At 38.9% G+C, this 15,760-nt stretch overlaps 2 protein-coding genes and 1 non-coding gene across 3 annotated transcripts; 1 reads left to right on the forward strand and 2 right to left on the reverse strand.

Annotated features, from left to right (window-relative positions):
- Positions 1-3,134: 3,134 nt before the first annotated feature.
- LOC103929985 (mitochondrial import inner membrane translocase subunit TIM8) lies at positions 3,135-4,537 on the forward strand. The gene is made up of 2 exons (XM_009339262.3): positions 3,135-3,294; positions 4,169-4,537. The coding sequence occupies exons 1-2, from the start codon at positions 3,247-3,249 to the stop codon at positions 4,355-4,357; spliced, it is 237 nt and encodes a 78-aa protein (XP_009337537.1). The 5' UTR covers positions 3,135-3,246; the 3' UTR covers positions 4,358-4,537.
- An 802-nt stretch (positions 4,538-5,339) lies between these two features.
- Positions 5,340-8,435, reverse strand: LOC103929987 (probable protein S-acyltransferase 7). Its single transcript, XM_009339263.3, has 5 exons — positions 8,076-8,435; positions 7,223-7,393; positions 6,614-6,910; positions 6,206-6,439; positions 5,340-6,071 (listed from the first exon to the last, which is right to left on the reverse strand). The coding sequence occupies exons 1-5, from the start codon at positions 8,178-8,180 to the stop codon at positions 5,520-5,522; spliced, it is 1,359 nt and encodes a 452-aa protein (XP_009337538.2). The 5' UTR covers positions 8,181-8,435; the 3' UTR covers positions 5,340-5,519.
- Positions 8,436-15,688: 7,253 nt separating this feature from the next.
- On the reverse strand, positions 15,689-15,760 carry TRNAQ-UUG. Its single transcript has one exon. It is a non-coding gene; the product is annotated as a tRNA-Gln (tRNA).

Raw genomic sequence — 15,760 nt, forward strand, 5'->3', positions numbered from 1 at the left:
CATTGAAGTTCGATGTCGATTGGGCCCAGAAATAGTCCTATTTCAACGATCATTGAAGTACAAAAAAAATGCATATCTGTGACACCATTTTTATACAATTTTTACAACATTTTTTGTAGGGCTCATTTCGTAATGTATTTCAACAATTTAAACCATCTATCTTTTAGATCTTCCCTCAAAGGTCATTCTACCAAAAATCACCCAAATCTAAAACCATATGACCATTAGATTGAGGGTTTAAGGTTTCTTTGTAGAACCATATTCATCCATTTTCTTAGTATAAGTGAATGTCTTAAGGGCGCGTTTGTTTGGCTGGATTAAGTTTCATTGGACTGGACTACTTAGCTAGGATTAGTAGTCCAGTGTTTGGTGTGAATTAGGATTGTGTTTAATGGGATTAAGCCGGACTCGTGCCGACTAAATCCTGCGCTAGGTGGGCTTAGCGAGAGCCACCAAAAACGAGGGGATTCGTAGTCCCGTTTCTGTTCTTCGCTTCACCTCCCATTCTGTTCTTCGCCTCAGGCTTCACCTCGTGTTGCTTGCTTCGCTTCTCTCCTCCTCCCTCTTCTCCTTTTCTCAATCTCAGAGGATCTCCAAGTTTGCAATATTGGGTTTGACAGAAACGGATCCAAGAAATCCAAGCCATCACCGTCTCTCACTTCCCTGACTCCACAAACCCCGACTCGTCGCCGGTCAACTCGCCAGGCATCACTGTAGGCTGGTTCCGCCACTCTACAGACTTGCGGCTCTAATTGAATCCACAGACTTGGAAAGCTCTCTCCAGTTCGAATCTTGCATCGAACAAAAACCTGAAAAATAGAGGAGGGAAGGAGAGCGTGGGACGGAGAGAAAACCTTGGGACAGAGAGAATGAGAGCGTGGGATAGAGAGAACAAAGGAGATAGAGAGGAAGAAAAAGATGCAGGCTTCCAGAGAGAGAGAGAGTATTATTAGAATAAAAAAAGCTAGAATTAATTAATATAATATTATTAGATATGAATTAAAAAATATAATATTATAATTTGTTATTATCCTTCTTTTTAGTCCGACACTGCACCAAACGCTTCACTAAGCTAGTCCAATTTAGTCTAGTCTAAGCCAGTCCAGTCCCTGCAGCTAATCCAGTCCGAGACAGTCCGGTACAACAAACGCCCCCAAGGGTTTTGAATTTTTCTAATTTTTTTGTAAGGATGACCTATGAATGATATTAAAAAAGATAGACGGTTTAGATGGTTAAAATACAATATGTAGTGGATCCCACAAAAATTGTGTCAAAAGTTGTGTAAAACGTCACTGATCTGCCCCTATATATACATATCAGTTTGTGAATTGACAAAAAATGACTTGTTAACACAATCATTTGTTGCCATATGTGAATGACTGAACCACTTAGCCACCCAACTGCACATAGAAAAGACCCTAACCCTTTGTAGTTTATTTTTATTTTTTTTATTTTAATAACAAAGGTAAAATTTGTATTACCAACAAATAACTAAACAAAAGAGGTCTAAATACAAGTGATACACATCAAAAGCATGAACCCAAAATTACACAAAACAGGCCCCAAATCACAAGTTGGCGCCTAAAAACAGAAACACCACAAACCAAAAAACCTAGCCTTCTATAAACATCGTTGTCGCCTACACAGTGCATCCCTACCAGCATAATCCAACACCCCTGACTGCCGCCAAGAGTCCACAAGCCAGAAAAGAAGAAGATGGTGACTTCAACATCCTGCAATGAACACCACACTAAATGTAATCATAGATCAAAAGAAGCCAGTGAAAACCCACCAACAATAGTGCCAATAAAGGCAAACAAATGGAAGGTGGTGGTGTGTACACCTGAGCCGAACCTCTACACACATTTCAGGAGAACCGCAACCAAGTGTGGTGAAGAAAGGTGATTGCATAATGAAAAAGAGGTAGGAATGATGAAAGACAGAGCCAACCCGGAAGGGGAGTGGGGAAAATGTGAGATTTAGATTGAGAAGGAAAGATGAAAGCTATGGAAGAGGATGGACAACACTGATTTGAACAAAGAAGAAACTAGAATTTAGAGTTAAGGATGAAAGACATGTAGATCAAAGATGGAATTAAGGTTGAAGAACAAGACTGAAATGGGATAGTAGACAAGGAGAAGAAGAAGCAGAACGATGGGAAAAGGGAAAAGAAAGGGGATGATTGCCACCGACTTTGACCACAACTAGGGTCATCGACAACAAAGAATTTACAGAAGTGGACAACACTCGCACAAAGAAGTGAGAAAAACTTTCAAAACTCTCACCACAACGGGGGAGAAAAAGTTGAGGAGTAACCGTCAATAGTTTGCTTCGACTTCTTGTGTCTAGTGTTCTACACACAAGGTGTTTGGATATAAGAATTTCTCCACCTTCTTATTGATTTCAACTAGATGTGTAAGTTCGATTGAAAATTCGAATCCGAATTGAAATTTTCATTTCAAGTTCAAACATTTTCAATTTTGAAAATTTTCGAATCACAATTGGAATGTAAATATCCAATTTGAAATTGCAATCCAGAAATTCTCAAACTTAGTACTATAGAAAAGAAAAAAAAAAACCTGTACATATTCTTATTTTATTGTGTTTATTGTTACATATGGATATGCTTTATTTCTTATTTTGTATATTTAATCATATTGATATATATTAAACATGAAGAGTATAATCATACATACTATTTTAGTTTGTTTAATATGATTTTATGTCATACACCAATGTAATTGCATATAAAATTATAAATATAACAAAAATTCAGAAAAAATATTAACTAGTGGATACATAAAAGTTTAAAAATTTCGAAGTCTTGTAAAACGTAGGAGATCCAAATTACGTTTTAAGAATTTTAAGATAAAACAAATTCCGAAATTTCCTATAAATCCCGATAACCCAAAATTTCAAAGCTAAAACTAAAATATTTAATTCTAAAACTTTTTTGAATTTTCATTGGAATACTTGTTTTCGACCTGATCCAACCGAAAATCACCCTAATTCTCAACCCACATTCCCCTTCTTTGGGCCTACAAAATTTAAAACTTATAGGGGTCTTGGAGCGAATTAGCTTTCTTGTAAAATCTGGCCCAACAAGTTGAATGCCTTATTAGTTGCCGGTCTCCCCTGAGGTTTTAGAAAGTTTCTAGGGTTTTTCAGAGCGTCTGAGACGGTGGGATTGTTTTCAAATCTGAAGAATTTAGAAGGGTTTTAGCCGAATAGCGAGCACAAACTGCCATGGATCCTTCAGCAATGAACAACCCTGAACTGCTTAATTTCATCAACGTAAGATCTATTATCCTTCTCCCTGTTTATTTCCCGAGAAAATTCATGAGGAAGAAAATAAAGTCAGTTGCTTTTTATTTACTTCAGCGGATTAAAACTCTGAATTTATTTGGGGATTTATGGTTTTTGGGGTTTTTACATATCTATATGTTTGGGATTGAATATTGAATAGTACATATACAAGTATATGCATGTTTACCCCATTGAAAGATGTAATTTTGAGTTCTTTGCTTTTACGAATTTATATAAATCGACAGCAAACAATTTTTCCCTAATAATAGTATTGAGATTTTAATTGAGCTCACGATTAATTGGTAGTTTTGGAGTCGATTATTCGTTATCGTTTATTTTTTATTTTTTATTTTTGAAGTGAATGGGTGAAAATCTTTATCTTTCAGTGTTTAGTTCAATGCTTCAATTCTTTAGAGTGAACACCTTGTGCAACATTGTCGAAAGCCTGAAAATTGTTCCAAATTTCGCCCCCGAACTCCATTTTGATACTTAACATTGTGTGATAGCCTTTTACCCCTTAATTCGAATTGATCTTTTTACTTGTTGTGGGGCTGAAAAGAGAAGAATATAAGAATGATTATGAAGTTATTGACGAATGACGAATTGAGATGTTGCCGCTATAGCCTTAAAACTAAACTCAAATGTTTTATCTTGATTGGTTGTGCATTGACTAATCTTCTGGCGATATGCTTGGTAGCATTGTCGAAACAATATAGTGTTTTTTGAACCTTGCACAACCACTTACAATGTGATTATTACTACGTTATTCCTGTTGCTGCTGCTAGTTTGTTACTTTCTCCGTCAGTATACTTAAGCCATTGATGGTTGATTTTTTTTAAACAACGGTGTGCTTGATGTGCAGCAAGAGAAGGAAAGAGCAATGGTGAACGAGATGGTGGGAAAGCTTACAAATGTATGTTGGGACAAGTGCATCACCAGTACCCCTGGGAGCAAGTTCAGTTCCAGTGAGTCCGCTTGCCTGGCAAACTGCGCCCGCCGGTACCTTGATATGAGTATGATTATTATGAAGCGTTTTCAGAGTATGCAATGAAGGTCTAGAAGTTTGGCATGCTTTCTCAATTCCGTAATGTGGTCCGTTTTTGCTTATGGAGTCAGTTAAATATCAGTTGAAAATGTGTTCTGCATTTCTGGAAACAACTTCTCCCTTTCTCGAAGCTATTGTAGTCGATACCTCTTCCAGCACTATTATCTATCAAATTTTTATTGAATATTTCATATTGTTATTGATGTGATGAATCATGAATGTATTGCATGTTGCAGCTGTAACTCGATGCTCGAAAGTTTGAATATTTCAGCAAGCAAAATCTCTGTGAATTTTGACTTGGAATCACGGGTCGATACGTATCCCTGTCGGATCCGAAGAACGTCCCGCAACCCTTCATCCGACCCAACTTGAACTCGCCCTTGTACGTTGCACCCGACGGCCACGATAACTTGCCTTTCCCCGACACCTTGCCACGTCGCCACTGGCCTTCGTACATGCACCAGAGGTACTTGCCGGATCCGTGCGGGAATGACGAAGAACGTCCCGCAACCCTTCATCCGACCCAACTTGAACTCGCCCTTGTACGTTGCACCCGACGGCCACGATAACTTGCCTTTCCCCGACACCTTGCCACGTCGCCACTGGCCTTCGTACATGCACCAGAGGTACTTGCCGGATCCGTGCGGGAATGACGAAGAACGTCCCGCAACCCTTCATCCGACCCAACTTGAACTCGCCCTTGTACGTTGCACCCGACGGCCACGATAACTTGCCTTTCCCCGACACCTTGCCACGTCGCCACTGGCCTTCGTACATGCACCAGAGGTACTTGCCGGATCCGTGCGGGAATGACCGGGAGAAGCTCCCGATGTAGAGATCTCCATTCATGTTGTGATGAATGGAGTACGCTTTAGTACTGGAAAACAGAGAGGTGAAACAAACTTCGAACATACACGAAAAATTGGTTCCACATTTACACCACGAAAACTGAGGTGGTCAAATTACAGATGGAAGTAACAAGAAAAAGGAAGATAAACTCGTGATGGCATTGCACACGTTGGAAAGAATTGACTGCTTGAGAGAGCAGTTCTTTCAAATTTCACACTTAATATACAAACAATATAACACGCTTAACATTTCCAAAAGCTCGTAGCCTTTCCTCGTGTTTGTTTTCTTTAGTATAATCGCCTTCCTGTTTATCGAGTATTTACAAACTTGTACGGGATTGTCCAATGTCTGTTGTCAACTTGCCGTTGATTCCATTTCCATCAGTCACCCGCCTCGAATCCCCAACTCCAGCTGCAAAAGCAAGAACTTCGGGCGCTATATCTAAACTTCCACTCCTCCTCCCCCAGCTAGACCGTCTAGGTTGTGAGGCAACGTGTCTCTCTGTGCTCTCTGTTCGGAGACTCCTGCTTAAATCTTGGGACCTATCAGCCTCGCTCACTGCGGCGTCCTTGTTTACTCCATCATCGTTGCTGAATTGTCCTTCATAATCATGCATCTCTCCTGAAGCGTAATTCCATAATGGCTTCCTCCCCATCTCTATGTCACTCATGGCTTTCCCTATGACAGGACTAACAAAATTGGCGCCGACTGGTGTAGGAAGAACTTCAGGATCTTTTGGAACTTTTGCCCTGAAATTGTTCTTGGATGGAGAAATTCTTGTGCAGAATACCTCCATGAAGTTCTTCATTGTCCCTTTGTTGAATGGGTTCTCTCGTCCATCGTACCGGTATCTAAAGTTTTCATAGGTAGACTGCCAAAGCACAACAAAAGAGAACTCTAACATTACAAGACGAATAAACCTGAATTTAAAGGTACAGATGGATTTACACGAATAAATATCACCACACAGCACAGCAGGATTTTTTGAATTAATGAGCTTCTAACCTGGTTTGTACTGATGAGATATGAGTGGAACATACTAAGACCGCCGACAAACCAAAAGGCAATGAAACTGTAAATAATGAGCCCAATGGAGGCGGGAGTCTTAATTAGCGCCTTCCAAATTGATATATCCTCGCCGTGCATGATCCTCACAACGTAGACCCAGCAAAACCCTTGTACATATAAGCAAAGAAGAGTTGCAGAGAAGACGAACATGAAGAAGAACCTGTAGTTCCGCTGTACACAGAAATCAAAGGCAGTTTACATAAATTTGAGCAATTGGTTTGGGTTATTGTGATTCTTATAATCAAATATACATTAATCATCCATTCAAACTAAGCACCTCCACAGAATTAAGGAAATATAAATAGAAAAGCACCAGAGTTTAGGTCTTGAAAGTATGTCCCTCACCAATCCAATACATTGGCCAACCCAAGGGCAGTGATGGTCGAATCGCTGCACGCAGTTATTGCATATGGAACAGTGAGAACAACGAGGAGGTCTGTAAAGCATACAGGTGTCGCAAAACTTGATCTTCACAGTAATACCATTGATAACTACTTCCTTCATGCGTGGAAAACGTGACTGTTGTGATTCACTAGACCCACTCTCTATACTCGCATCGTAATCCTCTGGCTCTGGAGGGTTAAGATTACGAGGTACTATACCAGGATCTCTTCCTGAGGTTAGTAGAAGAAAAACCAAAACCTGAGGAAACAAATACACACGTTTCCATCCATCAGAACATAATTTGTTGCATCTAACTTCAGAAATCTGATGTGATTACATAACACAAGAAAACCCAGCATTGCAATTATCGTTGGTAGTTCATAGTTCAGACATTCATGAAAAAAGAGTGTCGACTAAGTAGAAAACTAGGCGTAAAAACTATCACCAGAATTATCAGTTATAACTAATGAGCTACACATTAGTAAACTTTACACTTGTGCATTGAGCAAATATGAATACATACAATCTTACCAACTACTATAACAGAATTCAAATAGGAAAAGGACTTACAAGTAGCGTCCATACGCAAACAGCAATAATTACTGAAATTCCCAAGTGATCAATTAGTTTTCTTCCTACAAAGATGCAGAAAACTGCAACAGGCACAGTAAGGAGGGATACTGTTAACGGAAGAGATCTGACATCGGGTCCAAATATAAGCCTTCCACCAAGGAAAAATATCTGCAGAATAAAACAGTCAACAATGTGTTTGAGTAAACATAAACGCATAACAGAAGGATGCATAAGCTGCCACTTAAAGGGAAAGACAAACCAAAAGAAAAGCTTATATGCCGAAAGGTCAAATTGTCATTAAAAAGGGCGATAGAATCCACAGGAAAGGTTATCCTCCCCTTATGCTACAACATGATCAATGAGCTTAAGATTCAGACTTTGAGGATTGTATGGCTAAAGGGTATGCTGGAAATGCCAAAGCAGTGACCTAAATTGTAAACCCAAAGCCGAACAAGATAGTGTGTCCGTCCCCTTGCATCCAAGTTCAAATCCCCCTCCAATAAACTAGAGTAGTTCATAATATTGTCTTGCCAAAATATAAAAAGTACACAAATTGGCCATAATCCCCAGTTTTCCAAGCAATAATTAAAGCTAATTTGTGTCCATTCAATCACCAAACAAATTACCACTCCTTAAAAGCAGTCACAACCCAAATCAATCACAATTTTGCATCTTTCAACACCTTCCTAATAAAAAAGCAATCATCTTTCAATCAAACACCCAAAAGAAAGAAACATCTTTCAATTTCAGCAACTGGGTAACTCCAAGATTCCCCAAAAGTGAGCAAAATCAAGAAAAGCGAACAATACTTCACATATTGAACAAAACCCAAGTGAGAGATTCAGCTTACATTGCTGCCTTTCCAGGTCTTGTAAGTCCTGACCAGCTCCGGCCCACCAGCGGCAGCGCCGCCGGCAGGGGAGTGCCGAAGGTGGTGATTCGGCTCCGCATTCATCAGCGTTCTTGGGGGGCGGCCGTGAAAGAAGTGAAAAAATTGGAAAAGTAATTAACAGAAGTCAAAGAAAGGTTGGTGCTTTAGAGGTGGGCTGGAGTTGACTATTCTTCAATCAGCAGCAGCATCCTCTGTAAGACTGAATCCTAAAAGAAAATCAGAAGAAGCTCTCTATCTCCCCTCGATTGGATTAAGGCAATAGGTGTCAATTCCCGCAACTACTGGAGGAGTAGAGAGAGAAGTGGTCAAGTCTTGCAACTACGTACACAGTTTGAATCATACACAATTACACGTACGTACATACATACATACATATGCTATTCGTACAATGTTTTTATATCACATTTTCATACCATTTTAGGTAACATTTGATGTAGACAGCCACATTATTGGAATTATTCAGATTTTTAAATTTGGTTCATTATTTAATAACTAATAATCAAGAAATATTAGTTAATTAAATGATGATCGTGGTATGCGAGAAGTCTTTCTCCTTCATTTCCTTGGGTTTTGAAAAATTTGCATATCATATGCAAATTTTTCAAATGATTAATCAAATTTTTCTTAGATGGTATAGAAATGTGGTATAAAAACATGATAAGAATAACATTACTCATACATACATACATACACATGTAATGTCGGGGTTTGGGCTACGAGAGATATTGGGCATTTTGTAGGGATTAACTATTAAGCATCGTTTTGGTCTCTCCTTGGGTCAGGAGTGTGAATGGGATGTTTCTCCTCCTTTATTCATTTCTAATTTATTCTTGGAAGAATGTGTGTTGCCTTGATATGGCTTATTGTATCTCAAACTATGTAATGAAGTTCCTCAATCAACGAATCTACTATCTTTTCTTTTCACAAAAAAAAAAAAAAAAAAAAACGCATACTGAATTATGTTTTCTAGTCCAGCCGTATGGGCCTAATTTCTTTTTAACACAATGATATATTTATATTAAAAGTGATAAAATAAATTAGTATCGAACTCGTCATCTATGAAATTCAAATTTAAGGCCTCTTACTTACAAATAAAATTGAATACTACTAAACTATAATACTAAATAACATTTTTTTATTTAGCAGGCACGTCTCGAAAAATATAAAAGAAGATGTAAATATATATTTTTCGGTCCTGCAATTACATCTCTAATTATTGATGCTCTAAGAGGTCCTGCAATTGGACACTTGGCGCAAAAAATAGAGGAAAAAAAAAAAAACAACAACAACACTAAAGACACATGATTCCTTCCTCATCACGACCTCTAAATTTAAGGACATACTATAAAAATCCCGATGTCCCCATGCTGTCAAATTTCTTCACATTATTTAGTTTTCGGGCACATGACATTTTTAAACACAAAATTGAATGAAATGTGGGAAACTTCTTTCTAGGGAAGACATGGAGAATTTTCATAATTTAGTCCAAAAATTTTGAAGCAAACAAAAAATCAAATTTAGAGAGGATTTTGACGTACTCTAATAATTTGCAAGTGGAGTAATAATATCACCACATATATAATTCAAATTTCCATATAAAATTATCAACACATTATTATATACTTTTCTGTTTCAAGACGGATCAACACTGTGAAAGTCTTATAATAATATGCCTTTATTTATTTATTTATTTATTTTTTTTCTTTTTTGATCAAGCTGGAAATGCATTATCAAGCAAAACGAAAGAGTACACATGAAAGCCCACAGCGGGACTAACAGAGGAGAAAAATATACATGATTTTACAACTAAAAGCAGTGTAAGGGGGAATACATGAAGAAGGACGTTGCACTTGGTGCTAAGCATCTCCCCTCCTACACTACTCAAAACTTCAACTTGAAGGAGGACAAGGCAAACCATCTTTGTTGAGAACATGAACCAACGAAGATGGTGGTTTGTCGACCCAAGATTGAACACTCATCTCCGGAGATGTGAAAAACGCCAAATGATCAGCCGCCATATTAGCTGTTCTTGGAACCCAAGACCAGCAACAGACTTGAAAAGACTCCCCCAATTGAGCAATTTTCGTAAGGGTGGGGAAAGCTTCCCAACTCCCATTTTGAAAGGATTTCCTCAAGCACAAGATTGTTTCCTTTGAGTCAAACTCCACGATCACCTTATTTAAACTCAACTGCTTAGCAAACATACATCCCTCCAACACCGCCAACGCCTCTGCCACAACAACATTAGAAGCCTTGATTAGGGATTTTCTAGCAGCAACAAACATAGAATTTTGATCTCGAATTACAATTCCAACATACCCATTTCGAGTACCGAAGTTCCAACTAGCATCCATGTTGATCTTAACACACTCTAAATCAGGAGGAGACCAAACAGTGGGTTGGGAAGAATCACGTTGCCCCGCTGGACTGCTTGAAGGATTTTTTTTTCCATAGCTTGTTCAAAAACCGCCAAAGCACAAGAAATGGCCTGAGTTACATGTGTAGGAAAGATTGGCTTATGGTTCAAGACAACATCACACCTTGCCTTCCATATGTGCCAGCAAGTAAAAGCCACTTGAGACATCAGTGTGGATTTCTCCAACTTAGAACCCAGATGAGCACTAATTAACGAATGTAACCAAGAGCCAAAAGTAGCGATTTCATCTTTATTTATCTTGTAGTTTAGTTGCCCGCCAAACCAAATAGGCTCCACCCACAGACACAAGAGTAGAAGATGCTCCACCGATTCCTCATTGTCATTGCAGATTAGGCAGATTGGAGAAGGTGACGACCTTCGTTTGAATAGATTAGCCATAGTTGCAAGGGCCCTGTGTAAAGCTTTCCGTAAGAGATTTTTAATTTTTGGCGGCGTCTTCAGATTTCAAATATATTTCCAAACTTGACTGCTTGGCACACTAGAAGAATAGGGACATTGCAATCTGCTGGAAACCTCCATGTTATGCTGCCAATGGTAACCCGATTGTATCGCATTCAACCCGTTCTTTACTAGCGGCCATACAAGCGTATCCATGCTCTACAGATTACCATTGTGTGTATCATCGCTAAATATTCATGGTCCGTAATAAAAGGTCTTATAAATTCAAGCTCCCATTGTTGAGTATCACAATCGATTAAAGATTCAACTTTTTGATTTCGACTAACAGAACCAGAACCTTGCGGTGAATGATGGCCACTGGGGAGAGAAGGGAGCCACCTATCGAACCAAATCTTAACATTGAAACCATTCATAACCTGCCAATGGGGGTCATTTAGAAGAATCCCTCTCCCGTCTAACAAACTCGCCCAAGCCCACAACGCTCTGCATCCTCTTATAGCGTCAAGGAACGAGGTGGAAAGGAAGTACCTGGCTTTAAGAACCTTAACCTAGGGAGAATCTGGCTCATTAATAATTCTCTAACATTGTTTAGCAAGTAGGGCAACGTTGAACTCTTGTAGATTCCTGAAACCCATAACCCCATCAGTTTTTGGCAAACCCATGGTCTCCCAATTAACCCAATGAATTTTCCGTTCATCATGTTTTTGTCCCCAGTAGAATCTAGCAATTAAAGAATCAATTTCTCTACATATGGACACAGGAAACTTGAAAATATTCATTGGGTATAACGGAATAATTTCCAGGGTCATCAACAGCTTGCATACCAGGTATCTCACAAAGCTCACTTGCAATAATCGAAGGTGTATTTGCACTAAAATAAATATTGGACTTCTGTAAACTCACTTGCTGCCCCGAGGCTGCACAATAATCATTTAGAATAAGCTTTGATAAATCTCGATTCTACCGCTGTTTGAATAAGATTTGATAAGACATCACTGACAAGAAGAAATAGGTATGGTGGCAATGGATCACCCTGACGTAACCCGCGGGATGGGGAGAATCTCCTTCCTGGCTGACCGTTTACAATTACTGCAAAGTCCACTGTCTTCACACAACTCATAACAAGATAATTCACTTTCTATCAAACCCCATTTTTGTCATTACCACCTCTAAAAAATCTCATTCCGCTCGACCATAGGTCTTGTTCATTTCAAGCTTGATACCTATCTCATATTTATGTTTCGTTTTCCTCGGTTTAAGAAAGTGAAAGACTTCATGAGCAATGACAATATTATCATGTATTTGTCTACCGGCCACAAACAGATTCTGCATTGGAGAAATCAGGCTCGGGACTGTTGGAAATTCAAATCAAAACAAGTTGCTATTGTTGAAAATCAATGTCAAAGTTAGGCATTGAAAGTTAGGCAATGTTAGGTATGGTTGAATAAAAATTATTAGGTGCAATTAATGTGTTTTGTGTGGTAATAAATAATCTTAGTTTAATCATTTGGTTTGCTATAAATACCCAAGTTCTCAAGCATTGTATATCATCCCATCAAAATCCCATTTCTCATTCTCATTTTAAGCTTGTAAGCTATAGAGTTTGTAAACTCTCTTTTCATATATCAAAGTCCAAGTGTTTTATCAAAGCTTGTTGCTTCCCTCCTTTCTCTATTTCTTTGTCCAATTTTATTTGAGAGTGCAAAGTGAAAAAGGTGTGATAGAGTTTGTAAACTTATCACCCACATATTTTGGTATTGAGTTAGTAAACTGTCAAATACCAACAGGGACCTCCTATCTGTTAAACCGCCTCTTTTATTTCTTGATCCTCAATCGAGCATGTAAAACTAGAATTCATCTCCCGAGTGACCAAATGGTCGATGCTTTCCACTGTCGAACCCCAATCTCTCGGACCCTCTGAAGTGAATAACTTAATAAAGTGATCCTCCATCGTGGTTCTTACCCTATTCAGGTTATCAGTCCATCTGCCATCACTATCTTTTATTTTTACGAAACTATTATGCCTTCTTCGTTGAATTGTGGATTGGTGGAAAAAAGCAGTGTTGGCATCTCCTTCACGCAGCCATTTCATCCTAGAACTTTGCTGCTAGTATCTTTCCTCCTGCTCCCAAAGTTGATCAATATGAAAAGACAAAGATTTGATTTGTTCAAAGTTGTCCTTCCAATTCATTTGTAGGTCGTCCGGCTGATGCACAAGAGCTTCAATTTTAACCCCCCTCTGACGGAATTTCATTTTACTCCAATTCAACAACTGACTGGGACATGCATTAATCTTTCTTTGCCATTTTTCCAGCCACCCACCTTCACACGTCTTCCCCCAGCAAGACCTGAGAATTTCCTTACACTCAGCATCTTTAAACCAGAAAGCCTCATACTTGAATAAACGTATGGCTTTTTTTTTTTTTTTTTTTTTTTTTTTTTGTTCAAGCATATATAGTTGTTGAATATTTCAAAGGTCGAGAACTGAAATTTTGGCGCAACAAATATATATATTGAAAAAAAAAATTATGTCTGTGTGCAAATAATCAAGCATACTCAAACTACAGCGATGCTATTAACTGTGGAGCACCAAAGACATCTCATAACCCTTTTGGGATGTGGGCAGACCCTTTTACTGTGTCAACCTGGGTTCGAGCTCCAATGCCAAGGCAATGCCCCCGTGATCATCAACATGATGGATATTAACTACATAGTTCTTGAAACCAACTCTAGTATTCCAAGTATATATTACAGTTGCTCGGCAGGACTATTGGACAACTATCTGTCCTCCTACTTCCGTTAACACCAGCATCAACTTCTCTCATTTTGATTGTACTGCTGGGCTACAAACGTGATCTTTTACTACGGTTGCAATACTAGTACAAATCGTATGACTGATTACCCAGCAATTGATCCTCGTTGCAAATAGACAACCGTGACATCACTGTTTCGCATGTCACAAGTACCGTAGCTGATCCTGCTAATGGCAACTGCACAAATAGGGTCAATTTTCCGGTTTTGACAACTGCTGCTAGAGCTTTTGAGGCTACTTAAGTGAGTATCGAATATGCTATAGACGAGGGTTTTGAATTGGAAATTAGGGTCGTTCAACATTTGTGAGGAGTCAGGAGGGAAGTGTGGGATTAGCACTAGTACTGGTGGATTCAATTGCTTTTGCAAAGATCTGGCTGCTCATGCAATTGCAACCACATGCAATTCAACTTCAGCTAAATAATCAGGTATGTTATATGTATGCCTTTATTTTAAGTCATTTAATTAATCCAGGATTGGTATATTATATTAGGGTTTGTAGAAATGTGCTTATCCAATTGCAGTCACAATTACCAAGCATTAGGTTATTTGCATTGATAGATTAAATGAATAAATTTGAACTCTTATTAATCGTCGCTTAGGTTCCAGACATTATCCGAAATTGCAGTCGGCATTGCACGAGAACTAGAATACTTACACCGTGGTTGTAACACAATGATTTTACATTTTGACATGAAGCCACAGAACACTCTTTTATACAAAGATTTTTGCCCTAAAATTGCGTACTTTGGCCTTGCCAAACTATGCAAACCGAAGGAGGGCATTGTGTCGATGTTAGGCACAAGAGGAACTGCTGGATACATGACATCCGACCAGAATTATTTAGTCGGAACTTTGGAGGAGTGTCTCACACGTGTACAGCTACGGAATGCTGGTTCTTGAAATGGTTGGAGCAAGAAAGAATTTGGATTCCGGAGTGTCTCATACGAGCAAAATGTTTCTGCATTACGTGCATACAGATCTAGAGTTAGAGAACAATAAGAATGTTTTTGGGGCTATCGATCACTGAGGAGGAAAATGAAATAGCAAGAAAGATGTTGGTAATAAGCAAGTGGTCCGATCGGCCATCGATGAGCTAAGTGGTGGAGTATTGGAAGGACCCCTTCAATCCTTGGAGATCGCACCCAAGCCTTTCTTGTTTTCTCCTACGACAGCTGAAGCATCCCAACAGTCTGATGCAACAAGCTAGGGCAACTGTTTTTGGCAGCAGCTCTTTGGTAATTAGGAATTCCAGTTGAATTGTAAGAAAAGTTTGCTTTGTGAAATGAAAATTGTTTTCATGAATAATCCTATAGAAATTAAGAAAACCGTCTCTGTTTTCACATTAAAAAATGTCTGAATGTAGTTCCTCAATCCAATGAATTTTCCAACCGAAAAAAGATTTTGAAATATGAAAGACTTTTGTTTGATTCCTCTATGATTTGGTTGATTTGTTTTCTCATCATATGTGTTATCACCCTCTTAAGATGGAAAATATGAACAAACCTTTTCTTAACACAGAAAGCACGTAATAGGGTTTAGGGATTAGCATGATATTATACATATGAAATTTGTTTCCCCCTAATTGTGTTCAATAAAGTACACTAACTAGCTAATCTAGATACTTTTTTTCTTAATGTTGAAAGAGGTTCATCCGATCTCTCTCGTCCGTCGTAGTAGTTTTACTACGCCACCGAAACCGACCGCACCGAGTGGAGTCACCGACAATAGTTTCTGTGGACGGAACGGCTGGTGTAGCTTCCATCGCGTTTTCTTCTTTCTCCAGAGTGCTATAAACAGATGGATAGAGTACAGTAGCGCCAGCTGCAGAAGCAGACTACAAACCAAGTTATCGCACCAAGGGGTTTTCCACGTGGGGCCTTCCAAGGTACATATACGAAAAAAAAAGTAAGGAATAAAGACGAGGTCCTACCGGGAGTCGAACCCAGGTCGCTGGATTCAAAGTCCAGAGTGCTAACCACTACACCATAGAACC

Source organism: the organism of the source record quoted next, unplaced genomic scaffold, assembly GCF_019419815.1.
Source record: "Pyrus x bretschneideri cultivar Hongxiangsu unplaced genomic scaffold, Pyrus_bretschneideri_v1 Contig42, whole genome shotgun sequence".
Lineage (NCBI taxonomy): Eukaryota > Viridiplantae > Streptophyta > Magnoliopsida > Rosales > Rosaceae > Pyrus > Pyrus x bretschneideri.

Excerpts from the sequence above, each read along its gene's own strand:
- LOC103929985 (XM_009339262.3), top strand. The coding sequence starts at position 3,247 with ATGGATCCTTCAGCAATGAACAACCCTGAACTGCTTAATTTCATCAAC. Across the intron at positions 3,295-4,168 it reads AACTGCTTAATTTCATCAAC|CAAGAGAAGGAAAGAGCAAT; the intron begins GTAAGATCTATT and ends CTTGATGTGCAG.
- LOC103929987 (XM_009339263.3), bottom strand. The coding sequence starts at position 8,180 with ATGAATGCGGAGCCGAATCACCACCTTCGGCACTCCCCTGCCGGCGGC. Across the intron at positions 7,394-8,075 it reads AGACCTGGAAAGGCAGCAAT|ATATTTTTCCTTGGTGGAAG; the intron begins GTAAGCTGAATC and ends TTTATTCTGCAG. Across the intron at positions 6,440-6,613 it reads TTGGCCAATGTATTGGATTG|CGGAACTACAGGTTCTTCTT; the intron begins GTGAGGGACATA and ends TTCTGTGTACAG.